Source organism: Entelurus aequoreus, linkage group LG05 (genome assembly GCF_033978785.1).
Source record: "Entelurus aequoreus isolate RoL-2023_Sb linkage group LG05, RoL_Eaeq_v1.1, whole genome shotgun sequence".
In the NCBI taxonomy this organism is placed as follows: Eukaryota; Metazoa; Chordata; class Actinopteri; order Syngnathiformes; family Syngnathidae; genus Entelurus; species Entelurus aequoreus.
The window spans coordinates 13,825,942-13,853,747 of NC_084735.1; the positions used below are offsets into that span (position 1 = coordinate 13,825,942).

The following is a 27,806-nucleotide window of genomic DNA, read 5'->3' on the forward strand; positions in this document are numbered from 1 at the left end:
TTACGTTCGACTACACCTTTCACATTTTAAAACCCATTTTAACTGTTCCACCGTCAAAACACTCCTCATCGTCAGGACAAAAAACCAAGTTGTTTTAGGAACTAGAAAAAATCCAGATTTTCCCCAAATTCCAGGAACTCCGTAATACCATTTCTCAAATAGAAATGTTTTCACTTCAACATTTCTCAACAGATTTGAACAATTCCAACACCAACCATTTAAACTCATTCAGAACATTTAAGTTTTTTAGTATTTTCAAAACAATTCCCACTTTTCCCGAAATTCCCATTGAAATTATTGGGAAATTTTCAGAAGTTCCACAATTCCTACATTTTTCATCTGATCCAAACCCTTCCAACTTCAAAATATTCAGCCTGTTCAGGAATTGTGTGCTCTACTTTAACAATTAAAAACAACATTTAATTGTTTAAAAAAAAGATTTCCAAGAATTTCCAGTTTTTAGGGACATTTTCTCCATTCAAAATAAATTGTCAATTTTTCAAACTTCCACAATTCCCACATTTTTCAACCAATTCAAACCATTCCACCTTCAACACATTCAACTCATTCTGGACATTCAAACTACCATATTTCCAATTTCAACACATTTCCAGGAATTCCCAGTTTTTTGCAACCTATTTCCACTCTTTTTACGTTCGACTACACCTTTCACATTTTAAAACCCATTTGAACCGTTCCACCATCAAAACATTTCTCTTAGTCAGGATATAGAACCAAGTTGGTTTAGGAACTAGAACAATTCCCGGTTTTCCCCAAATTCCAAGAATTCTGTAATACCGTTTCTCAGTTAAAAATTGTTACTACGTCAATTTATTTATATTAATATATATATGTGTATATATAAATATTTATAAATGTATATGTACATTTATATTATTATCCATTTGTGTAAATACTGTGTATATATATATATATATATATATATATATATATATATATATATATATATATATATATATATATATATATATATATACAGTATACATATGTGTATACATACATTTATATATGTATATAATACATACATTTATATATGTATGTATTTATGTATCAATACATGTATATATTACACACATTTATATATGTATGTATTAATACATGCATATATGTGTGTATATATATACATGTTTAATTTTTGTTACTATTTTATGTGTGTGTATATATGTGTTTATATATACAGTATATGTTTAATAATTTTTTCAACATTTTTTTACATAAGTTTTTTTTCCACTTTATTCACAATTTTGATAATCGACATGTCAACTAATCATTGCAGCTCTACTTCATACACACTGGAATCTACGTCATTTTGACAATTATATATGTATATAATACATACATTTGTATATGTATGTATTCATGTATTAAAACACGTATAAATGTGTGTGTATGTATATATATATATATATATACAGTATATATACATACGTATAGGTATATATATTAATATGTATATATGTATATGTATGTCTATATATATATATATATATATATATATATATATATATATATATATATATATACATGTGTATATATATCCATACATGTATATACTGTATATGTTTAATTATTTTTTTCAACATTTTTTAAAATAAGTTCTATATACTTCATACACACTGGAATCGATGTAATTTTGACAAGAAACTTCCTAGTTGTATGTATTTCAATGTAGTCAACGGTACTGTAAAATCCGCCCAGTGTGCAAAATTGTTGCCCACCTTGAACGAACGTGGACTTCCTGTGTTCCAGTACGGACCCCAGCGAGGTCAACGTGACCATCGCAGGCTCCGTGTGCGACGTCCAGTCCGCCAACGACACGCACGTGGTGTGCGTCACCGGCACCCAGCCGCAGTCTCAGGAGACTAAAGTCCGAGTCAGCGTCAGAGACCAAGGCGTGGCCAAGATGGTAAATGTCTGATTCTGGTTCCGGCCCCCCCCACTAGACCAAGGTGTTCACCCCTTATCGTTGTCTTTAGGACCACGCAGATTTCTTCTACATCGACGTGTGGTCGTCCAAGTACACGTGGGGCGGGCTGTCTCCACCCGAGAGGGGCTCGTTAGTGGTCATCAGCGAGGGACAGACCATCCTGCTGGACAGCAGCACCCCCGTGCTGAAGATGCTTCTCATTAAAGGTCGCTGGACCAGGAGACTCCGCCCACACCACGTCTCCTACTCGGATGCTAACCCTGCTTTGTGCACAGGAGGCTCTCTGGTCTTTGACGAGGCCGACATTGAGCTGCAGGCAGAAAACATCCTCATCACCCACGGCGGACGGCTGCAGGTCGGCCAGGAGGAGGCGCCGTTCCAACACAAAGCCATCATCACGCTCCACGGAAACCTGCGCTCGCCCGAACTTCCTGTGTATGGAACCAAGACGCTGGCCGTCAGAGAGGGCACACTGGACCTGCATGGTAGGGAACCCCAACACTGGATCCTTTGTCTTTGGTCTACGTCAAGTTATAGAACTTATTTTTGTTTTGATGGATCCTAAATTATATACAATATATTGGGCCACAAATGGTAAATGGGTTATACTTGTATAGCGCTTAAATACCTTTTTAAGGAACTCAAAGCGCTTTGACACTATTTCCACATTCACCCATTCACACACACAACACACAACACACACACAAAAACATCTGTTTCTCATCTGCGGGCCGTTTAATGTAATACACCTTTCCACCACTTGTGGCAGTAATGACAGTCTCCAACAAATAGAGGAAAGTCTGGAGCTAAATTCATCGAGACGTTTTTTCAGCGCAAAAAGTATGACTAAAGTGGTGACGCTGTATTTTCATTTGTTTTAATTTAATTGACAAGAGGGGACTCATAAAAGTTGACGAAAATTAAATGGACGTGCAATTACCCAACTAAAATAATAATAAATAATAATAATATATGTTTCTTAAATGATTTAAGAAACATAAATATTATTAATTTACTTTTTAAACTATTTATAAGTCATGTACCTTATTATTATTTAATAAATAATAATAAGGTACATGATTTATAAATAATTCAAAAAGTAAATTAATAATATTTATAATAATATCGGCTGATAAATGCTTTAAAATGTAATATCGGAAATTTTCGGTATCGTTTTTTTTATTATCGGTATCTTGTTTGTTTTTGTTTTTTTTTTTATTTTGTTTTTTTTAATTAAATCATCATAAAGCCAGCATGCTGCTGGTCCACTAATAGTACTAACCTTTAACAGTTAATTTTACTCATTTTCATTAATTACTAGTTTCTATGTAACTGTTTTTATATTGTTTTACTTTCTTTTTTATTCAAGAAAATGTTTTTAATTTATTTATCTTATTTTATTAATTTTTTTTAAAAGGACCTTATCTTCACCATACCTGGTTGTCCAAATTAGGCATAATAATGTGTTAATTCCACGACTGTATATATCGGTATCGGTTGATATCGGTATCGGTAATTAAGAGTTGGACAATATCGGAATATTGGATATCGGCAAAAAGCCATTATCGGACATCCCTATTATTTATGATTAATTTAGTTATCAATTGTTGATTTTAACACTGCGTACTTTATCAGTTTTCTTTTCAGTATATTAGTATTTATTTTTGTAATCCGCCTGATCGAAGCCTTGATAATAATCTTTGTGATTAACACGTACTTATATATCATTAGACAAGGTTCAATGTCATTTTTGACTATGATTAAAATCAAGAATAAGGTTACTAATTCGGTGTAATCTAAGTTTGAGTGGGCCAAGGGCCCCTCTGTAGTGGAAACATTCAGCCCTGAAGTCAAAAAGCTACAGAACCCCTGGTTCAGTGGAACTTGGACCACTGTAAACACAATGTCCAGTGTTTCCCATAAACTGCCAAGATACCTGTGGCGGTGGGGGCGTGGCTATGGGCGTGGTCACATGACATAATCGAGTAATTTGCATAATTTACTACAATGATATGATTTTCTCTAAAAAGGCTGAAAAAATGTATACTTACTAATTAATAATAACAGTTTTGTTTTAAACGTCCATCCATCCATCCATTTTACAATATAATTACAACACTTTATGTACATATTTATATACAGATTTGAACAATAAGTTATTCACTGAAATATATTTATTAATTGTGGTTCTTACAAAAAATATATCTTATAAAATATAAAAGCTAAAATGTCTCTTAAAGCTCTGCCCCTTTAATTAGTGCATACTAAATAATTTAACTTTAGCCTACTACTACAACCATATTATTTACCAGCAACATAAAGTGAAACAGAGGCAGAGGTGTCCTGCCACAGTCAGTAGCAAATAAACAGAAAACAGTAGTGGTCAAATACAAATAAGGCAACAAGAGAAGTATCCTACACTTCTCTTTTGTAAAGTAAATCTGAACAGCCGTTATGGGCATCTACATCAACTATATGATTTGCCTGAGAAGCTGGACAGGACAAAAACAAAATAATAATAATAATAATTTTTTATTTGTGGCGGACGTAATTCTTTCGTGGCGGGCCGCCACAAATAAATGAATGTGTGGGAAACACTGATGTCAGATACTTGCATTGACATTTTAACCTTGCTTGCGAACATAGAACAATGGGGTCCAAACTTGTGATTTACAGAACTGAGGCAAGGCACCCCTCTAAGTCCATTGCCTTTTATATAGCATTAGACAAGATTCGATGTAGTTTTTGACTGATTAAAATCAAGAATAAGGTCACTAATTCTATATTTGAGTGGGCCTAGGGCCCCTGTGTAGTGGAAAAGTTGTGCCCTAAGTTTATAAAGTGCCAGATTCATTTTAAGGAGCAAACAATACTTTACATTAAGAGAATTGTCAGGGAAATGTTGGTCATCTGGAGGCGATGGGTTCTTTAGATGTCCGTTTCCTGTCCTCTTCAGGTAAACCAGTTCCAGTCGTCTGGACCCACCTTGCCGAGACGGCGGAAAGCAACTCCTCCACGCTGACCCTGATGAAGGCGGTGACGTGGGCAGTGGGAGATGAAATCGTCATTGCTTCCACCGGCCACAGGTAGAATAGTAATTTCACTTCCTGTGAGCTATTTTAACCTCAAAAGTGGAAGACTACAATTATTCATGCCGGCTTCTTCTAGGCATAGCCAGAGAGAAAACGAAGTGCGGACCATTGCAAGCCTGTCAGCAGATGGTGTGACCCTGACCCTCACCCAAGCTTTGGAGTACTCTCACCTCTCGGTGGCCGTTACCCTGCCGGACGGTACGCTCTTCGAGGCCCGGGCGGAGGTGGGTCTCCTGAGCAGAAACGTCGTGGTGCGAGGCTCCCAACACGAAGAGTGGCAGGACAAGATCGAGGCCTGCCCGGATGGTTTCAACACAGGTCTTGCTGCATTCTGGTCTCTGTACAAGGACCCTGTAATGATCAAGATGACCGTGGTTTCTTGTGGCTGCAGGAGAATTCACCACACAGACGTGCTTCCAAGGACGGTTTGGCGAGGAAGTCGGCAGCGATCAGTTTGGCGCTTGCATCATGCTCCACGCCCCCCGCCCCAGTGAGAACCTTGCCGTGGGGAGGCTATCGTATCTCGAGGTAACTTAAATGCAAGGTGAGCGATGTGGTTAAACGCTGACGTGGTTTGGTTCTGTGCCACAGCTTTTCCATGCCGGACAGGCCTTCAGGCTGGGTCGGTACCCCATCCACTGGCACCTGATGGGAAACCTGGAATACAAGTCGTACGTGCGCGGCTGCTCCATCCATCAGACGTACAACCGAGCCGTGACCATCCACAACACTCACCGGCTGCTGGTGGAACACAACATCATCTACGACATCATGGGGGGCGCCTTCTTCATCGAGGACGGCATCGAGACGGAGAACATCCTGCAGTACAACCTGGCCGTGTTCGTTAAGCAGAGCACCAGTCTGCTCAATGACGACGTCACCCCCGCAGCCTACTGGGTCACCAATCCTAACAACATCATTCGGCACAACGCCGCAGCCGGGGGCACCCACTTTGGCTTCTGGTACCGCATGCACGAGCACCCCGACGGACCGTCCTACGACCGAAACATCTGCCAGAAGAAGGTTCCTCTCGGGGAGTTTTTCAACAACACGGTGCACTCTCAAGGCTGGTTCGGTCTCTGGATCTTCCAAGACTTCTTCCCGATGAAGGAAGGCGGCTGCCGCTCCAAGACGCCCGAGCCGGCTGTCTTCCGGTCTCTCGTCACCTGGAACTGCGAGAAAGGAGCCGAGTGGGTCAACGTGGGCGCTGTGCACTTTACAGACTTCGTCATGGTCAACAACGAGAAAGCCGGAATCGAAGGCAAACGCATCATACCGTCCATGGTTGCCGCCTTTGGACCGGACGGCGGTGCCGGGGTGTTCAACACTACAATCGTGGGCCACATGGACGCCCTCGGTCTGGGAGAGAACTACTGCACGCACCGAGGCATCATCGCACCACTGGATGACGGAATGAGCGTCGCGGGCACCAAATTCATCGACTTTGACCGCGGCGCCTGCGCAGCAATCGGGGTGGCTTCAATCGACGGGAAGTGTGTGGATCGCTGCGGTGGCTGGGCTGTCCGGTTTGAAGGGATCGAGTACTTCAACTCACCCAACAAGGCCGGCCTCAGGTGGGAGCACGAGGTCCAACTAGTGGACATGGACGGCTCCCTCACAGGTACCCTAGAAGACCTTCAGGTATTTCACTTTAAAGCTATCCGTAACTTCACTGTACTGCTTTGTTCTCCAGGAAACATCGACTACAAAGTGGTGCCTCTGACCGGACTGCTCGACCCGGCGCACTGCTCCGAGAGCGCCGAGTGGAGTGTGGCCTTCCCCGCCGCTTTGTGCGACCACACCGTGAAGTTCCATCGATTGGCTCTCAACAATCCCTCGCCGTCTTCTCTGGACGCCAAGGATATCATCTTAAGCAACTCGCATGGTATGAAGTCGAACCATACATTTTCTAGAACACTTTTCTTTGTTAGGGTTTGCTCTAAGACTGCAAATAAGTGGCGAAATATGGACTTTTGTGTTTACATTTCATTGACTAAATATCTGCTAGAAATTGACGACTTTCCCTTGATTGATAGTGGTAGCGTCACAGTGGTAGCGTCACAGTGCATTAAAACAGTGTTGAAGCTGGCCAATTATTGACTTCAAAGGGTGGGCATAAACTCGAAAGTTATTCCCCGCCGCTTTGTGCGACCACACCGTGAAGTTCCATCGATTGGCTCTCAACAATCCCTCGCCGTCTTCTCTGGACGCCAAGGATATCATCTTAAGCAACTCGCATGGTATGAAGTCGAACCATACATTTTCTAGAACACTTTTCTTTGTTAGGGTTTGCTCTAAGACTGCAAATAAGTGGTGTAATATGGACTTTTGTGTTTACATTTCATTGACTAAATATCTGCTAGAAATTGACGACTTTCCCCTGATTGATAGTGGTAGCGTCACAGTGGTAGCGTCACAGTGCATTAAAACAGTGTTGAAGCTGGCCAATTATTGACTTCAAAGGTTGAGCATAAACTCGACAGTTATTAGCTCTGTCCCGCCAATCGGACGCCGAGCGTCTCTGGAAGTGTTTGGAAAGTGGGCTCGGCCTCAACAGGCTGAAGCACTGAGTTTCCGCATGACGTTTGGAGGATTATCTCTGAGGCCGAATCCCTTTTTGATTGACGGCAAAATGAGCGAATCAGCAATCTTGGAATACAAACCACTACCAGAGCATTTTTCAACCTTCATTCCGTTGTCCCGAGTTGATACGGAGAGTTTTAGAATCCTTTCTTTGTAAAAACTAGCATCTTTAAGTCTTTTATCGGTTATTGGACACTGTACTTGTGTTTTGGGAGTTACTGAAAATGAGCAAAAATTTGGGCTCCAATTGGTGATATGTGGTATGGCAGCCTGCCTAGCAGGACCGCCCCCTTGCAGAAATGTCTTTTAGACCTCCCTGCCAATGCCAAAAATATTTCACACTTTTCGAACTTGAATTTGATTGGATGCATGTTTTGTCCGATGCACAGTAGAAAATAAAAATGCACACCCTAAAAACGGTTGTGTTTGTTTAGGTTCCAGCGCGGTTCCCTATTTGAAGAAGAGAATGACACACCCGCTGGGCTGGATGGCCATGCTGCCTTCAGGGGACACGTACAACTGGTACTTTGACAACGCCGACCACTTGACCAACATCAGCTACGGGGCCAAGTTCTATGGTTTTGAGGTACTGTTCACAGTTTTCCTGCAACTTGGTCAGACCTTCTGCGGTCTCTGACACCTCTCTGTCCCTCAGCCGGATCAGTACGTGATCATCCACCACAACCTCACGCAGAGTCCAGACAAGTTCCGCGTCGTCGACGAGAGGAACGGCTCGTCGTCGCCGCTGAGCTTCAGCGCCAACAGCAATGGCGACTGGTACTTTGACAACAGCACCAACGACCTTTTTTACATGGGTGAGGCCTTTGTCTTCTGTCTCCGTGTAGACGATGGTAGGTTGTAAGTCGGTCGGTATCTCTTGCAGTTTCTGGGACGACCAGCGAGCGTCGGCGTCGCAACAGCGTGGACCCCTCCATGCTGGACGTAGACGTCAACTTCAAGGTCTACCGCTGCTTCTACCCCAACTGCATCCCGCCCACGCCGCCTCCTCCGGCCACGCTAGCCCCGCTGCCCAGCCGCCGGCCCGACGACTTCATGTACGCCGACTCCAAAAAGCCGAACAATTGTTGAGAATATTCTTTAAAAATGACGAAAGGTTCTTTCCAGCTTGTGGTCCAACGCTTCCTTCTGGACCGCTTCTGCTGAAAACAACTTCAGTGCGCCAGCAGATGGCGCTGACGTGGTCATCCCAGCAGGTAATGTCACTTATTCAACCCTTTCAAGTGCAAACATTGGTGTAATTCAGGGTGTTTTCCCACAAAAGAAATCATTTTGATATATTTCATTGTAAATGTATATACTGTATATATACACTACCGTTCAAAAGTTTGGGGTCACCCAAACAATTTTGCGGAATAGCCTTCATTTCTAAGAACAAAAATAGACTGTCGAGTTTCAGATGAAAGTTATCTTTTTTCTGGCCATTTTGAGCGTTTAATTGACCCCACAAATGTGATGCTCCAGAAACTCAATCTGCTCAAAGGAAGGTCAGTTTTGTAGCTTCTGTAACGAGCTAAAGTGTTTTCAGATGTGTGAACATGATTGCACAAGGGTTTTCTAATCATCAATTAGCCTTCTGAGCCAATGAGCAAACACATTGTACCATTAGAACACTGGAGTGATAGTTGCTGGAAATGGGCCTCTATACACCTATGTAGATATTGCACCAAAAAGCAGACATTTGCAGCTAGAATAGTCATTTACCACATTAGCAATGTATAGAGTGTATTTCTTTAAAGTTAAGACTAGTTTAAAGTTATCTTCATTGAAAAGTAAAGTGCTTTTCCTTCAAAAATAAGGACATTTCAATGTGACCCCAAACTTTTGAACGGTAGTGTATATATATATATATGTATAATCTTAAGTAAGTTATAAACTTCAGGCATGTGATTTTTCCGTCTAAAGTCGGAATGCCGTCTTTTTTAATCTCGGGGGGAAAAAAATAATATCTCCCGTTTTTCCGGTTTTTTTTCCGACCCTAAATCAAGATTGGAGACGTAGTTTATATTACGCCGTAGTTGATTGGTCGATATGTTCCTTGTGACCAATCAGGACATCTGTTATGAATGATGACGTTAATAACGTCATCATACCGCCATTTTCCATATGTAAATGATGTCGGTTCTCGAGAGAAAGGACGCTTTACGAGTAAAATAAATTGATAAACATGTCAAAAATAAGTTTGGATGGGACTGGATGGAAAGGGAAATCACTGATACTGTTGGGAAGAAGGAAGTTACGACTTTGTTCAGTGATTTTATTCGGAAAATCGATGGTCCCGGAAAGGTTTTGTGCACGTGGTGTCATGATAATATTGACTATGGATCACGAGGTTTCAAGGCTTTGGAAGTACATGCGAAACGCCAAAAACATATGAAACAACTTCAAGCAAGGAAAACTAACTTTTCACTAGCTGGTACTTTTAGATGTCAACTGAAAGTGAGCAAACCTTACGGACTTCATCCTTTGTTTACATGGAGAGGAAAGATCCACCCAAACAACCCACTTCAGTTGCAGACAGGGTTGTTAATAATGAGGTAAGCTAAAAAATATTTGCTTGCGAAATACGCATGTTTGTTTTAAATATTAACCTATTATTACTTTGCGAAATATAAATGGGTTTTTCTAAAAAATAAAAAGCCACGTGAAAATATATTATGAAATTACAGAAATTGAAAGAGTCGCATTATTGATTCCAGTTAACAATTTATTTGAAATAAATTTGCATATAATACTATTTTGTAATATTAAGTTCTTATGTAGTCTATTGAAACTATTGTCAGTGGTGTAACAATCTTGAAGGTAAATATTTTCACACTTGTTTCATGCAATATGTCAGTGTCCTCACATTATTATTATTTCCTATTTTCAAATATGAGTAAACAATACTAAATATTAGGGATGTCCGATAATATCGGCAGGCCGATATTATCGGCCGATAAATGTGTTAAAATGTAATATCGGAAATTATCGGTATCGTTTTTTTTATTATCTGTATCGGGTATTTTTTTTAATTTTTTTTTATTAAATCAACATAAAAAACACAAGATACACTTACAATTAGTGCACCAACCCAAAAAACCTCCCTCCCCCCATTTCTTTCTGTTATCAATATTCTGGTTCCTACATTATATATCAATATATATCAATACAGTCTGCAAGGGATACAGTCTGTAAGCACACATGATTGTGCGTGCTGCTGGTCCACTAATAGTACTAACCTTTAACAGTTAATTTTACTCATTTTCATTAATTACTAGTTTCTATGTAACTGTTTTTATATTGTTTTACTTTCTTTTTTATTCAAGAAAATGTTTTTAATTTAGTTATCTTATTTTATTTTATTTTTTAAAAAGTACCTTATCTTCACCATACATGGTTGTCCAAATTAGGCATAATAATGTGTTAATTCCACGACTGCATATATCGGTTGATATCGGTATCGGTTGATATCGGTATCGGTAATTAAAGAGTTGGACAATATCGGAATATCGGATATCGGCAAAAAGCCATTATCGGACATCCCTACTAAACATGTTTAATTATTTCCATAAATTTATATCCTATTTTGGCGAAAAGAATGAAATGTTTTGGTATTTTGTTATATTTATCCAAAAATCCAAAAAAGAAGCTACAAAAGCAGAGACCAAAAGGAAAATGCAGGCTGCTCAGAAATTTGCAAGGAAAGCTCATGTTAGGGCTGAGCTCTCAGAGAAAGCTAATGTGTGAAGTGAACTGAAGTCATGTGGTAATACTGTAAATAAACTGTAGATAATAACACTGATCAATGTGACACCTGTGGATGTGAAATGAACACAAGATGTAAATATTAGTGACTAAATACTGTTGGGACTGAACCATATACAGCAGGGGTCACCAACCTTTTTGAAACCAAGAGCTACTTCTTGGGTACTGATTAATGCGAAGGGCTACCAGTTTGATACACACTTAAATAAATTGCCAGAAATAGCCAATTTGCTCAATTTACCTTTAACTCTATGTTATTATTAATAATTAATGATATTTACACTTAATTGAATGGTATAAAAGAGGAGAAAACACAAAAAAAAATGACAATTACATTTTGAAACATAGTCTATCTTCAATTTCGACTCTTTAAAATTAAAAATTCAACCGAAAAAAAAGAAGAGAAAAACTAGTTAATTCGAATCTTTTTGAAAAAATTTAAGAAAAATAATTTATGGAACATCATTAGTAATTTTTCCTGATTAAGATTAATTTTACATGTTTTAAATAGGTTAAAATCCAATCTGCACTTTGTTAGAATATATAACAAATTGGACCAAGCTATATTTCTAACAAAGACAAATCATTATTTCTTCTAGATTTTCCAGAACAACATTTTTTCAAAGAAATTCAAAAGACTTTGAAATAAGATTTAAATTTCATTCTACAGATTTTCTAGATTTGCCAGAATAATTTTTTTGAATTTTAATCATAATAAGTTTGAAGAAATATTTCACAAATATTCTTCGTAGAAAAAACAGAAGCTAAAATGAAGAATTGAATTAAAATGTATTTATTATTCCTTACAATAAAAAATAAATTTACTTGAACATTGATTTGAATTGTCAGGAAAGAAGAGGAAGGAATTTAAAAGGTAAAAAGGTATGTGTGTTTAAAAATCCTAAAATCATTTTTAAGGTTGTATTTTTTCTCTAAAATTGTCTTTCTGAAAGTTATAAGAAGCAAAGTAAAAAAATAATGAATTTATTTAAACAAGTGAAGACCAAGTCTTTAAAATATTTTCTTGGATTTTCAAATTCTATTTGAGTTTTGTCTCTCTTAGAATTAAAAATGTCAAGCAAAGCGAGACCAGCTTGCTAGTAAATAAATACAATTTAAAAAATAGAGGCAGCTCACTGGTAAGTGCTGCTATTTGAGCTATTTTTAGAACAGGCCAGCGGGCTACTCATCCGGTCCTTACGGGCTACCTGGTGCCCGCGGGCACCGCGTTGGTGACCCCTGATATACAGTGATTCATTAGGATAATTGGGTTTTATGTATGTTCTATTAATGATGTTTTCATGTCTTTAAACATTAAAATATTTTCTTCAAATGGTGCTGTCTTTGTTAATTTTAGCATGTTAAATTGGTGAAAAACCAGGAGCTCCCCCCTGGCTTCGTCCCCCAGACCCCCGGAAATGTTTTCAGTCTTTTTCATTGTGGTCAAATCACATGCCTGAAACTTTGAAATGAGAACCTGTTTTCTTTATGCTGAGCTAGCAAGTCGAGACCAAGCGTTAGCAGGGCTAGACTAGAAAACCCTTTTGTTCAGACCATTTTTATGTCTGCCTCCTCAGGAAAGTGGGTGGTCTTGGACAGTGACACCCCTGCCCTCAATAAGCTGACAGTCAATGGCGTTCTGGAGATCCCGGAACCCTCAAACAGCTCGTCCAGCCGACCGGCTCGGGCAGCACCTCAGAACCACACCGTGGTCATAGACGCGGTCTACATCTCCATCCAGGTCTGAGCTCGTTTTTCTTTTGCCTTTACTTTGTGGCGAGGGGTATTCTACTTAATGGCCAGCAGAGGGCGCTACCGTACTCAAGTCTTGGTGTTCTGTTTTCAGGGCGGCAGGCTGACGGTCGGGTGGGAGGACGAGCCCTTCACTGGGGAGCTTCACATCAGACTGAGGGGGAACCACCGCACCCCCGACTGGCTTCTGCCCAACGGACCCAACCAGGGGTCCAAAGTCCTGGGTGAGATTTTAAAGTGGTCTCTAAGTGGATCGTAGTGAAAGATGCTGAGGGTGTGGCATGATTCCTGGTCAGGTGTGTTTGGCACCCTGGAGCTCTACGGACAGCCGCACGACGTGTACCACACCAAACTGGCCGCAACAGCCGAGGCGGGGACCAGCATGTTGACCCTGGCGGAGGCCGTCGACTGGAAGGTAAATGTGGTTCCTTTTCATGTAGACCAGGGGGGCCGCATCGGGCCAGATTCCTTCTTAAACGCATGACAAAGTGAACACCACACTATGTCACTCGTGATGTTTGCCAGGTGGGAGACGAGGTGGTCATCTCCACCACCGGCTACAGCGCCTGGGAGACGGAGAAGAGGGAGGTCGCCGAGGTGTCGGTCGACGGACGCGTGCTGACCCTGAGCCAACCCCTGACCCACACCCACGTCGGTCAGTTGGGCAGTGCGGTGGAGGGACTTGTGACATGTTGGTGACCCTGCACCGTGTCTCCCACCAGGTGAGACTCACTCCGTCCCGGGAACGTCGCTCTCCTACACGCTGGCGGCGGACGTGGGCCTCCTGAGCAGGAACATCAAGATCCTGGGTCAGGACTACGCTGACATGATGGAGGAGTCATTTGGTGCCAGACTCCTGGTTGGAACCTTCTCCGCCGATGGGATACACTATAAAGGTGTGCTGTGTCTCACTCTTTCATGTGTCCATGTAGTCATTCATCCATACATCATACAGTCATTCATTCATGAAATCATACATTTATTTCATCATTCATGCATGGATTCATTCATACATTAATTTCTTTGTCCATTCATTCATTCATGTATTCAATCAAAAATTAACTTGCTTTTCAATTCATTCATACATTTGTGTTTACATTCATTCATACATCATATATTTATTCATTATACATTCATTCATGAATTTATTCATTTATTGTTTCATACATTTGTTTATTCAATAATACATTCATGTGTTTGTTCATTCATTCATACCTTTATTGTTTCATACATTTATTTATTCAATCATACATTCATTTGTCTGTTCATTCTTCATACATTTATTTATCCATTCATTCATAAAAGCATTCATTGATATTTAGTCATTCATTCATACATTTATATATTTAAACATACATTCATTTGTTTGTTCATTCAGTCATACATTTTTTTATCCACTCATACATTTTGTTCATTCATTTATTCATACGTGTATTTATTCATTCATACATTTATTCGCTTGTTTATTCATTCACACATTTATACATCCATTCATTCATATATTTAGTCATTCATTCATACATTTATATATTTAATCATATATTCATTGGTTTACTTCATTCTTACATTTATTTATTTATTCAATCATACATTTGTTCGCTGGTTAATTCATTCATACATTTATTTATGCAGTCATTCATTCATAAATTCATTCATCCATACATTCACACATTTACACATTCAATAATACATTCATGTGTTTGTTCATTCATTCATACATTTATTGTTTCATACATTTATTTATTCAATCATACATTCATTTGTCTGTTCATTCTTCATACATTTATTTATCCATTCATTCATAAAAGCATTCATTCATATTTAGTCATTCATTCATACATTTATATATTTAAACATACATTAATTTGTTTGTTCATTCAGTCATACATTTTTTTTATCCACTCATACATTTTGTTCATTAATTTATTCATACGTGTATTTATTCATTCATACATTTATTCGCTTGTTTATTCATTCACACATTTATACATCCATTCATTCATATATTTAGTCATTCATTCATACATTTATATATTTAATCATATATTCATTGGTTTACTTCATTCTTACATTTATTTATTTATTCAATCATACATTTGTTCGCTGGTTAATTCATTCATACATTTATTTATGCAGTCATTCATTCATAAATTCATTCATCCATACATTCACACATTTATATATTCAATCATACATTCATTTGTTTGTTCATTCATACATTTATTTACTCATTCATACATTTATTTACTCAATTATACATTAATTCACTCATTCATTCATCCATACATCCTATATTTATTCATTCATGAAATCCTACATTTATTTAATCATTCATGCATGGATTCATTCATACATTCAATCATATATTCATTTGTTCGTACATTCATTCATACATTTATTTATTTATTGAATCATACATTATTTTGCTCGTTAATTCATTCATACATTTATACATTCATTCATAAATCCATTCATTCATACATTTATATTCCACATGTTTGTTCATTCATTCATACATGTATTTATATATTCAAACATACATGTGTTTGTTCATTTATTCAATCATACATTAATTTGCTTGTTAAGTCATTCATACATTCACGTATACATTCATAAATGTATTAAGTCATACATTAATTCATGAATGTATGTATTTATTCATTCATACATTCATTGTTTCATACATTTATTTATTCAATCGTACATTCATTCGCTGGTCAGTTCATTCATACATGTATTTACTCAATCGTACTGTACATTAATTCACTCGTTCATTCATTCATTCATAAATTTAGTCATTCATTTATTCATCCATTCATTTATACATTAATTAATTCATTTATTAATGCATGCAGGCATCCATGCAGTCATTCATATAGTTTTTATTATACATACTTTTATTTAGTTATACATACATATATTTATCCATTCATCCATCCATTTTCTACCACTTGTCCCTAATTAATTAACTCATACGTGCAGTCAATCATACATTCATTCCTTTTTTTTTCATTATACATACTTTTATTTAGTTATACGTGCATTTAGTTATACAGTCATTCATTTTTACATTTATTTACACCTGCATTCATTCATTCATGTATTTTCTCAATAATGTGTACATTCATCCCATCATGCATCATTTATACATTGACACATCATTTATTCATACACTCTTTAATTCAGACATGTATTAATCAATTCATTCATACATACAGCCAGTCATATATTCATGCGTTTATCATAGAGTACATAGAGTTGGCTCTACCTTAACACCTTGCTCATTAACACATTATGATGGGACTTTCTGCGACTGTAGCTCGTGGTACGGTCGTAACTCTGCTTCCGAACCCAGCTCATACTCTCCTGGTCCGCCAGAGAATAAGAATACATCTGTTTTTTTCTCTCAAAGGGAAGGCGCAACTCAGGAATGTGGAGTTCTACAGGTCGGGTCAGGAAGGGTGGAGCGATGACTTTGACCCGCGATACTCGGTGGCCTTCCTCAACCTGGGCCAGGTGGGGGAAAATGGCGCCTCGGAGAAGTTTGGACGGGCGTTGAAAGGGAACGTTGTGTTTTCAGGGCAACGAGTCGTACCTTCAAGGCTGCGCCTTCCACTGCGGCTTTTCTCCGGCCATCGGCGTGTTCGGGACAGAGGGCGTGGCCATCGACGACAACGTCATCCACCACACGGTGGGCGAGGGTAAATGTGCACCTTGGTTCTTTTCCCCGCCCGGTCCTGGCCGCGACAAGCGCGCTAACACGATTGCGGTGCAGGCATCAGGGTCGGGGGTCGGGCGAACATCTTGAGGAGGAACCTGGTCACCATGACCTTGTGGCCGGGGTCCTACCAGGACCGAGAGGAGCCCTTCAACTACGACTGGACGGCGGCCATCGAGGTAGGTCCCCGCACTTTTCAGGAACACGCTCGGAGTGCGGACCACCCGTCTGTTTCTGGCAGGTGAGCGAGGGAGAAGACGTGGTCTTGCAGCACAACATCGTGGCAGGTTACGAGCGCGTGGCCTACCGCATTGACGGCGAGCCGTGTCCAGGTGAGGCCCCTTTGGGTGCTTTTGTACATAACTGAGGCGTCAGGGCACACCCCTTTCAGTCCTCGGCTTTTTGGCAGTTTTTGTCCTAATGTGATTTTTTATTGAGGGCCACTTTTAACGGTGAATATTTATATAGCCTTGTAGCTGTTTTTGTTGTTTATTTTTGATGACCCCCCAAAATGTTTGGACCATTAGATGATGATAACAAGATTTGGAAAGCCACATTAAAAAGTTTTGGCGGGCCACATAAGATGAGGTGGTGACATTAAAAATAAGGTGATGGAGCAGGTTAAATAATGTGGCGAGCCACTTTAAATGACGTGCAGGGCCACTTTAAAAATAAGGTGATTGACCACATTAAAAAATGTGGTGAGCCACATTAAATGATGTGTAGTGCCACGTTAAAAATTAAGCATTGAACCACGTTAAATGACGCGTAGGGCCTCTTTAAAAATAAGGTGATTGACCACGTTAAATAATGTGGCGAGCCACTTTAAAAATAAGGTGATTGACCACGTTAAAAAATGTGGTGAGCCACATTAAATGATGTGTAGGGCCACGTTAAAAATTCAGCATTGAACCACGTTAAATGACGTGTAGGGTCTCTTTAAAAATAAGGTGATTGACCACGTTAAATAATGTGGCGAGCCACTTTAAATGACATGTAGGGCCACATTAAAAATAAAACATTGAACCACGTTAAATGACGTGTAGGGCCACTTTAAAAATAAGGTGATTGACCACGTTAAATGACGTGTAGGGCCACCTTAAAAATAAGGTGATTGACCACGTTAAATAATGAGGCGAGCCATTTTAAATGACGTGTAGGGCCACTTTAAAAATAAGGTGATTGACAACGTTAAATAATGTGGTGAGCCACGTTAAATGATGTGTAGTGCCACATTAAAAATTAAGCATTGAACCACATTAAATGACGTGTAGGGCCACTTTAAAAATAAGGTGATTGACCACGTTAAATAATGTGGCGAGCCACTTTAAATGACGTGTAGGGCCACATTAAAAATAAAACATTGAACCACATTAAATGACGTGTAGGGCCACTTTAAAAATAAGGTGATTGACCACGTTAAATGACGTGTAGGGCCACATTAAAAATAAGGTGATTGACCACGTTAAATAATGTGGCAAGCCACATTAAATGATGTGTAGTGCCACATTAAAAATTAAGCATTGAACCACGTTAAATGACGTGTAGGGCCACTTTAAAAATAAGGTGATTGACCACATTAAATAATGTGGCGAGCCACATTAAATGATGTGTAGTGCCACATTAAAAATTAAGCATTGAACCACATTAAATGACGTGTAGGGCGACTTTAAAAATAAGGTGATTGACCACGTTAAATAATGTGGCGAGCGACGTTAAATGATGTGTAGTGCCACTTTAAAAATTAAGCATTGAACCACATTAAATGACGTGTAGGGCCTCTTTAAAAATAAGGTGATTGACCACGTTAAATAATGTGGCGAGCCACTTTAAATGACTTGTAGGGCCACATTAAAAATAAAACATTGAACCACGTTGAATGACGTGTAGGACCACGTTAAAAATGAAGCGTTGAACCACATTAAATGACGTGTAGGGCCACTTTAAAAATTAGGTGATTGACCACATTAAATAATGTGGCGATCCACTTTAAAAGACGTGTAGGGCCACATTAAAAATTAAAACATTGAACCACGTTAAATGACGTGTAGGGCCACTTTAAAAATAAGGTGATTGACCACATTAAATAATGTGACGAGCCACTTTAAATGATGTGTAGTGCCACATTAAAAATTAAGCATTGAACCACATTAAATGACGTGTAGAGCCTCTTTAAAAATAAGGTGATTGACCACGTTAAATAATGTGGCGAGCCACTTTAAATGATGTGTAGGGCCACATTAAAAATTAAGCATTGAACCACATTAAATGACGTGTAGAGCCTCTTTAAAAATAAGGTGATTGACCACGTTAAATAATGTGGCGAGTCACTTTAAATGATGTGTAGGGCCACATTAAAAATTAGGCATTGAACCACTTAAATTACTTGTAGGGCCTCTTTAAAAATAAGGTGATTGACCACGTTAAATAATGTGGCGAGCCACTTTAAATGACGTGTAGGGCCACATTAAAAATAAGGTGATTGACCACATTAAATAATGTGGCGAGCCACGTTAAATGGTTTGTAGTGCCACATTAAAAATTAAGCATTGAACCACATTAAATGACGTGTAGGGCCTTTTAAAAATAAGGTGATTGACCACGTTCAATAATGTGGCGAGCCACATTAAATGATGTGTAGGGTCACTTTAAAAATAAGGTGATTGACCACGTTAAATAATGTGGCGAGCCACTTTAAATGACGTGTTGGGCCACTTTAAAAATAAGGTGATTGACCACGTTAAATAATGTGGCCAACCACATTAAATGATGTGTAGGGCCACAATAAAAATGAAGCATTGAACCACGTTAAATGACGTGTAGGGCCTCTTTAAAAATAAGGTGATTGACCACATTAAATAATGTGGCGAGCCACTTTAAATGACGTTTAGGGCGACTTTAAAAATAAGGTGATTGACCACATTAAATAATGTGGCGAGCCACATTAAATGATGAGTAGTGCCACGTTAAAAATTAAGCATTGAACCACTTTAAATGACGTGTAGGGCCTCTTTAAAAATAAGGTGATTGACCACGTTAAACAATGTGGCGAGCCACTTTAAATGACGTGTAGTGCCACATTAAAAATTAAGCATTGAACCACGTTAAATGACGTGTAGGGCCACGTTAAAATGAAGCAATGGACCACATTAAATAACGTGGCGGGCTACATAAAATGACAGGGTGAACCTAAATAGAATGACGTGGCATGCCACGAAAAAAAATTCGGGATGAGCCCAATTAAAATTAGGTGGCATTACACAATAAAATTATGTGATGGGCCACATTACATGACGTGTAGGGCCACTTTAAAAATAATGTGATTGACCACATTAAATAATGTGGCGAGCCACTTTAAATGATGTGTAGGGCCACATTAAAATGAAGCAATGAACCACATTAAATGACGTGGTGGGCTACATAAAATGACGTGTAGGGCCACCTTAAAATTAGGTGATGGATCACTTTAAATTACGTGCCAGACCACATAAAATGATGGTGTGAACCTCAATAAAATGATGTGGCGGGCCACATTAGAATGATGTGGTGGGCCACAATAAAATATCGCGGGCCACATTAGAATGATGTGGCGGGCCACAATAAAATGTAACGGACCACATTAGAATGATGTGGCGGGCCACAATAAAATGTAACGGACCAAATTAGAATGATGTGGCGGGCCACGATAAAATGTAGCAGACCACATTAGAATGAAGTTGTGGACCACATTAGAATGACGTGGTGGGCCATGATAAAATGTAACGGACCACATTAGAATGATGTGGTGGGCCACATTAGAATGAAGTCGTGGACCACATTAGAATGACGTGGCGGGCCACGATTAAATGTAACGGACCACATTAGAATGACGTGGCGGGCCACAATAAAAAGGAGCGGACCACATTAGAATGAAGTCGTGGACCACATTAGAATGATGTGGCGGGCCACAATAAAATGTAGCGGACCACATTAGAATGAAGTCGTGGACCACATTAGAATGATGTGGCGGGCCACAATAAAATGTAGCGGACCACATTAGAATGAAGTCGTGGACCACATTAGAATGAAGTGGCGGGCCACAATAAAATGTAGCGGACCACATTAGAATGAAGTCGTGGACCACATTAGAATGAAGTGGCGGGCCACAATAAAATGTAGCGGACCACATTAGAATGAAGTTGTGGACCACATTAGAATGACGTGGTGGGCCATGATAAAATGTAACGGACCACATTAGAATGATGTGGTGGGCCACATTAGAATGAAGTCGTGGACCACATTAGAATGACGTGGCGGGCCACGATTAAATGTAACGGACCACATTAGAATGATGTGGCGGGCCACAATAAAATGCAGCGGACCACATTAGAATGAAGTCGTGGACCACATTAGAATGACGTGGCGGGCCACAATAAAATGTAGCGGACCACATTAGAATGAAGTCGTGGACCACATTAGAATGATGTGGCGGGCCACAATAAAATGTAGCTGACCACATTAGAATGAAGTCGTGGACCACATTAGAATGAAGTGGCGGGCCACAATAAAATGTAGCGGACCACATTAGAATAAAGTCGTGGACCACATTAGAATGACGTGGCGGGCCACAATAAAATGTAGCGGACCACAATTAAATGTAGCGGACCACATTAGAATGAAGTCGTGGACCACATTAGAATGACGTGGCGGGCCACAATAAAATGTAGCAGACCATATTAGAATGAAGTCGTGGACCACATTAGAATGACGTGGCGGGCCACAATAAAATGTAGCAGACCACATTAGAATGAAGTCGTGGACCACATTAGAATGAAGTGGCGGGCCACAATAAAATGTAGTGGGCCACAATAAAATGTAACGGACCACAATAAAATGTAACGGACCACATTAGAATGAAGTCGTGGACTAGAATGATGTGGCAGGGCAGATTTGGCCCCTGGGTCTTAAGTTTTACTGGTGGTGTTCCTCAGGGTTCCATCCCAGGTCCTCTACTTTTCATCATTTGGTCCAGTCTACTATTCTACTGTTCAACAAAACTCTTCTTGGCCCTTGAAATGTTTGTGCATGTGAGGAAAAAGCCCAAATGAAAATGAAGAATGCGGTGCAGGTTCCTGGCAGGAGACGGAGCAGTGGGCTCACAACGAGGCTCACGGCGGCCTCTTTGGCGTCTACATGAACAAAGACGGCCTGCCCGGGTGCTCCCTCATCAGGAGCTTCTTCATCTGGAGGAACTGGGACTACGGCGTCTACTTCCAGGTAGGAAAAACTGCTTGACGCGCCTCTTTAGGGCGCGGGAGTCAAACCCCTGTGGTGCCGCTGCAGAGCTTCATGAACGTCATGGTGGCCAACGTCACCCTGGTGGACAACGGCATGGGCATCATGCCGCTCATCTATGCCCCGCCCTCTCTCAGCCACGCCTACGCTGACAAGTGGGTCCACGTGGAGGTGAGACATGGACGCTCTTTGCCCCCCTCCCTCCTCGCCGTCTTCTTTAACGGATTTCTTTTCCCAGAATGCCTTGCTCGTCGGCAGCAGCCCCAACTTCAACTGTTCTGACACGCTGGAGGCCAGCGACTTCAACCTGGTCATCACTCAAGACCACCGAGCCCCCCGGCCCGTCAATGGTAGGTCAAACTTCCATGCATGCACGTTGTGTAAATGGTAAATAAAAAGAGAATACAACAAATCCTTTTCAACTTATATTCAATTGAATAGACTGCAAAGACAAGATATTTCATGTTCACACTGAGAAACCTTGTAATTTTTTGCAAATAATCATGAACTTGGAATTTAATGGCAGCAACACATTGCAAAAAAGTTGTCACAGGGGCATTTTTACCAGTGTGTTACATGGCCTTTCCTTTTAACAACACTCAGTAAAGGTTTGGGAACTGAGGAGACACATTTTTGAAGTGGAATTCTTTCCCATTCTTGCTTGATGTACAGCTTAAGTTGTTCAACAGTCTCCCTTCTCATATTTTAGCCTTCATATTTTCAATGGGAGACAGCTCTGGACTACAGGCAGGCCAGTCTAGTACCCGCACTCTTTTACTACACTGTTGTAACACGTGGCTTGCTGAAATAAGCAGGGGCGTCCATGATAACGTTGTTTGGATGGCAACATATGTTGCTCCAAAAGCTGTATGTACCTTTCAGCATTAATGGCGCCTTCACAGAGGTGTAAGTTACCCATGTCTTAGCCACTAATACACCCCCATACCATCACACATGCTGCCTTTTACACTTTGACCCTAGAACGATCCAGATGGTTCTTTTCCTCTTTGGTCCGGAGGACACGACGTTTACAGTTTCCAAAAACAATTTGAAATGTGGACTCGTCAGACCACAGTACACTTTCCCACTTTGCATCAGTCCATCTTAGATGAGCTCGGGCCCAGCGAAGCCGGCGGCGTTTCTGGGTGTTGTTGATAAATGATGATAAATGGCTTTGGCTTTGCGTAGTAGAGTTTTAACTTGCACTTACAGATGTAGCGACCAACTGTAGTTACTGACAGTGGTTTTCTGAAGTGTTCCTGAGCTCACGTGGTGATATCCTTTACACACTGATGTCACTTTTTGATGCAGTACCGCCTGGGGGATCCAAGGTCACGGGCATTCAATGTTGGTTTTCAGCCTTGCCGCTTACGTGCAGTGATTTCTCCAGATTCTCTGAACCTTTTGATGATATTACGGAGCGTAGATGGTGAAATCCCTAAATTCCTTGCAGTAGCTGCTTGAGAAATGTTGTTCTTAGACCAGGGGTGTCAAACGTGCGGCCCGAGGGCCGGATCAGGCCCGCGAATAGGATTTATCCGGCCCACGGAATGAGTTTTTTTAAGTATAAAAACGTACCCGAAATTTTTTAATGAAAGAAACTAATGTTCTAAATGTGTCCACTGGATGTCGCAATAGCAATTCTTTGTAGATGATGCTACATATGTACAAAATAAACCACATGATGTTAGTGCACCAGTCAAAGAAAATTATCAAACTACATAAATAACATTTTGTTATTTGATTTTGATATAATTTTTTATCTTGATAGATTGAAAATTAACACCAATGAGTTGACTGATGAACATTATCACATCATTTATTCAGAAAGTATAAATAACGACAAATAAAGATAGAATACTATTAACCGCAACATAAGTGTAAAAAACCCCAAAAACATTACGATTTGTACATTTTCAGAATGTGCTTGTTCTATTTTTAAACAAAGAAAACAAAAAAAAAGAAGTTATCGTGCCGGGATTTTACCAGTCTGGCCCACTTGGGAGTAGATTTTTCTCCATGTGGCCCCCGATCTAAAATGAGTTTGACACCCCTGTCTTAGACAATTTGCTCAGGCATTTGTTGACAAAGTGGTGACCCTCGCCCCGTCCTCTTTTGTGAACGACTGAGCATTTCATGGAAGCTGCTTTTATACCCAATCATGACACCCACCTGTTCCCAATTAGCCTGTTCACCTGTGGGATGTTCCAAATAAGTCTTTGATGAGCATTCCTCAACTTTCTCACTCTTTTTTGCCACTTGTGCCAGCTTTTTTGAAACACGTTGCAGCCATCAAATTCCAAATGAGCTAATATTTGCAAAAAAATAACAAAGTTTCTCAGTGTGAACATGAAATATCTTGTCTTTGCAGTCTATTCAATTGAATATAAGTTGAAAATGATTTGTTGGATTCTCTTTTTATTTACCATTTACACAACGTGACAACTTCACTGCTTTTTGGGGTTTGCATTTATTGCGGTTTTTATCCTCGTCCGTCCAGGAGGCAGATCTGGAATCTGCTGGCCGACGTTTGGATCCGAGCACAACACGGCCCCCAAGAAGCCCCACCACACCAACAACAACTACAACGCCATCAAGGGCCTGATGAAAGTCGCCGGTGAGTTGAAAACCGCATTTTCCAGACGAGCGAGAGGACTTGGATTTTGCTGGAAAAACAATGTCCCCCCCCCCCACCCCCTCCAGATTCCACATTCGTCGGGTTCCGGAACGTCTGCTCGGGCGAGAGCAACGTGATGTTCCTCACCAACCCCTTGAACGAGGACTTGCAGCACCCGGTGCACGTTTGGGGCCTGAGGATGGTGGACAGCGCCCAGGAGGCCCAGGTGTTCATCCACAGGGCCAACGTGGGGTAAAGACGACAACATCAAGTGGTGTGCTCGCTCCTCCTGAATGTGCGTCCTGTGTTCCCCCAGCAAAGTCAACCCGGCCGACTGCGTGGACATGGAGTGCGACGCCAAGAAGAAGAGCTTGCTGAAGGACTTGGACGGCTCCTTCTTGGGCTCCGTGGGAACCGTGCTGCCGCAGTCCGAGTACGAGTGGGGAGGGGATCCCAGCAGGGGGCTGGGCGACTACCGCATCCCCAAAGTCATGCTGACCTTCCCCAACGGGAGCCGCATCCCGGTGGAGCAGATCGCCCCACACAAAGGTAAACATTGCTGGTTGGAATGTTTGTAAAGAAAAATGTCCAGAGAAAGCGAAAGTCTTTTAATTATTGATTTGAAGTAGTCGAGGACCAAAGAGGATGGGCAAAATAATTTTGAATGTTAACAGGAATGTTTTGGTTAAACATTTAGGAAAGGCAGTAATACAGCATCAATCACAAAAGAAACACATTTGGAGAGTAACCTTTGACCGGAAGATAAATACAAACCCCGTTTCCATATGAGTTGGGAAATTGTGTTAGATGTAAATATAAACGGAATACAATGATTTGCAAATCCTTTTCAGCCCATATTCAGTTGAATGCACTACAAAGACAACATATTTGATGTTCAAACTCATAAACTTTATTTTTTTTTTGCAAATAATCATTAACTTAGAATTTCATGGCTGCAACACGTGCCAAAGTAGTCGGGAAAGGGCATGTTCACCACTGTGTTACATGGCCTTTCCTTTTAACAACACTCAGTAAAGGTTTGGGAACTGAGGAGACACATTTTTGAAGCTTCTCAGGTGGAATTCTTTCCCATTCTTGCTTGATGTACAGCTTAAGTTGTTCAACAGTCCGGGGGTCTCCCTTCTGCTATTTTAGGCTTCATAATGCGCCACACATTTTCAATGGGAGACAGGTCTGGACTACAGGCAGGCCAGTCTAGTACCCGCACTCTTTTACAATGAAGCCACGTTGATGTAACACGTGGCTTGGCATTGTCTTGCTGAAATAAGCAGGGGCGTCCATGGTAACGTTGCTTGGATGGCAACATATGTTGCTCCAAAACCTGTATGTACCTTTCAGCATTAATGGTGCCTTCACAGATGTGTAAGTTACCCATGTCTTGGCCACTAATACACCCCCACACCATCACACATGCTGGCTTTTTAACTTTGCGCCTAGAACAATCCGGATGGTTCTTTTCATCTTTGGTCCGGAGGACACGACGTCCACAGTTTCCAAAAACAATTTGAAATGTGGACTCGTCAGACCACAGAACACTTTTCCACTTTGCATCAGTCCATCTTAGATGAGCTCAGGCCCAGCGAAGCCGGCGGCGTTTCTGGGTGTTGTTGATAAACAGTTTCCGCCTTGCATAGGAGAGTTTTAACTTGCACTTACAGATGTAGCGACCAACTGTAGTTACTGACAGTGGGTTTCTGAAGTGTTCCTGAGCCCATGTGGTGATATCCTTTACACACTGATGTGGCTTGTTGATGCAGTACAGCCTGAGGGATGGAAGGTCACGGGCTTAGCTGCTTACGTGCAGTGATTTCTCCAGATTCTCTGAACCCTTTGATGATATTACGGAGCGTAGATGGTGAAATCCCTAAATTCCTTGCAATAGCTGGTTGAGAAATGTTGTTCTTAAACTGTTCAACAATTTGCTCAGGCATTTGTTGACAAAGTGGTGATCCTCGCCCCGTCCTTGTTTGTGAAAGACTGAGCATTCCATGGAATCTACTTTTATACCCAATCATGGCACCCACCTGTTCCCAATTAGCCTGTTCACCTGTGGGATGTTCCAAATAAGTGTTTGATGAGCATTCCTCAACTTTATCAGTATTTATTGCCACCTTTCCCAACTTCTTTGTCACGTGTTGCTGGCATCAAATTCTAAAGTTAATGATTATTTGCAAAAAAAAAAGATGTTTATCAGTTTGAACATCAAATATGTTGTCTTTGTAGCATATTCAACTGCATATGGGTCGAAAAGGATTTGCAAATCATTGTATTCCGTTTATATTTACATCTAGCACAATTTCCCAACTCATATGGAAACGGGGTTTGTACAATATTTGTTGGGAAATGACCAAAATTCAATGTCAAATCAACATCAGAACCCAACATTGATTAAACGTCGTCAAAAAGCGTGTTGTTTCAATGTTGTATTTGTGTTGCTCAACGTCAGAACCTAATCCAGGAAGTCCTCAACGTTGTTTGAATGTCTTGTGCCTGCTGGGAGAACAGGTCAATGCAGGGAGAGACGCAATACAACATAAATCACATGAGGAATGTTACTCGGGTTGTCAGGTGTGATCCGGGAGAACTGCACCTACGTGAGTGCCTGGCAGTCCTACAAATGTTTCGGACTGAACTACAGGATGCTGGCCATCGAGAGTCTGGATGCCGACACCGAGACCAGACGTCTGTCCCCAGTGGCGGTGCTGGGCGACGGCTATGTGGACCTCATCAACGGTAGGACCTGGTCTTGACACAAACCAGTCTAAGCCATCTTGGTCTGACCCCGTTCTGCGTGTCCAGGCCCGCAGGACCACGGCTGGTGTTCGGGGTACACCTGCCAGCTGAGGGTGTCCCTCTTCCACAGCATCGTGGCCACCGACCACGCCTTTGACGTCTTCTTCAGCAGCGTCAGTCCTCAGAAGCTCCGCCTCTTGATGCTCAGCGCCGAGCCGTCCGAGGTCAGAGGGTTTCCACGCTCGTGTTTCCGAAGCTTGAGTCTGAGTTCCTTGGCTTTCCCCGCAGAGCGTCCTGGTGTCT

The 27,806-nt window shown here is 40.7% G+C and overlaps 1 protein-coding gene across 1 annotated transcript in view; it reads left to right on the forward strand.

The window, feature by feature from the left end:
- LOC133649749 (fibrocystin-L-like) overlaps positions 1-27,806 on the forward strand; it is a 67,050-nt gene that overhangs the window by 34,014 nt on the left and 5,230 nt on the right. The window contains exons 32-61 of the mRNA XM_062046404.1: positions 1,771-1,927; positions 1,998-2,154; positions 2,224-2,433; positions 4,905-5,034; positions 5,117-5,358; positions 5,432-5,568; positions 5,632-6,661; positions 6,734-6,925; positions 8,058-8,209; positions 8,279-8,438; positions 8,507-8,678; positions 8,749-8,837; positions 12,966-13,129; positions 13,235-13,364; positions 13,437-13,555; positions 13,666-13,795; positions 13,863-14,036; positions 16,553-16,656; positions 16,721-16,841; positions 16,916-17,037; positions 17,100-17,190; positions 21,966-22,114; positions 22,181-22,303; positions 22,371-22,482; positions 24,633-24,749; positions 24,836-25,001; positions 25,066-25,298; positions 27,339-27,503; positions 27,570-27,727; positions 27,792-27,806. The exon at positions 27,792-27,806 is cut by the window's right edge and continues 121 nt beyond it. Of these exons, the coding sequence (XP_061902388.1) occupies positions 1,771-1,927; positions 1,998-2,154; positions 2,224-2,433; positions 4,905-5,034; positions 5,117-5,358; positions 5,432-5,568; positions 5,632-6,661; positions 6,734-6,925; positions 8,058-8,209; positions 8,279-8,438; positions 8,507-8,678; positions 8,749-8,837; positions 12,966-13,129; positions 13,235-13,364; positions 13,437-13,555; positions 13,666-13,795; positions 13,863-14,036; positions 16,553-16,656; positions 16,721-16,841; positions 16,916-17,037; positions 17,100-17,190; positions 21,966-22,114; positions 22,181-22,303; positions 22,371-22,482; positions 24,633-24,749; positions 24,836-25,001; positions 25,066-25,298; positions 27,339-27,503; positions 27,570-27,727; positions 27,792-27,806 (5,221 nt within the window). The remainder of the gene's footprint in view (positions 1-1,770; positions 1,928-1,997; positions 2,155-2,223; positions 2,434-4,904; positions 5,035-5,116; positions 5,359-5,431; positions 5,569-5,631; positions 6,662-6,733; positions 6,926-8,057; positions 8,210-8,278; positions 8,439-8,506; positions 8,679-8,748; positions 8,838-12,965; positions 13,130-13,234; positions 13,365-13,436; positions 13,556-13,665; positions 13,796-13,862; positions 14,037-16,552; positions 16,657-16,720; positions 16,842-16,915; positions 17,038-17,099; positions 17,191-21,965; positions 22,115-22,180; positions 22,304-22,370; positions 22,483-24,632; positions 24,750-24,835; positions 25,002-25,065; positions 25,299-27,338; positions 27,504-27,569; positions 27,728-27,791) is intronic.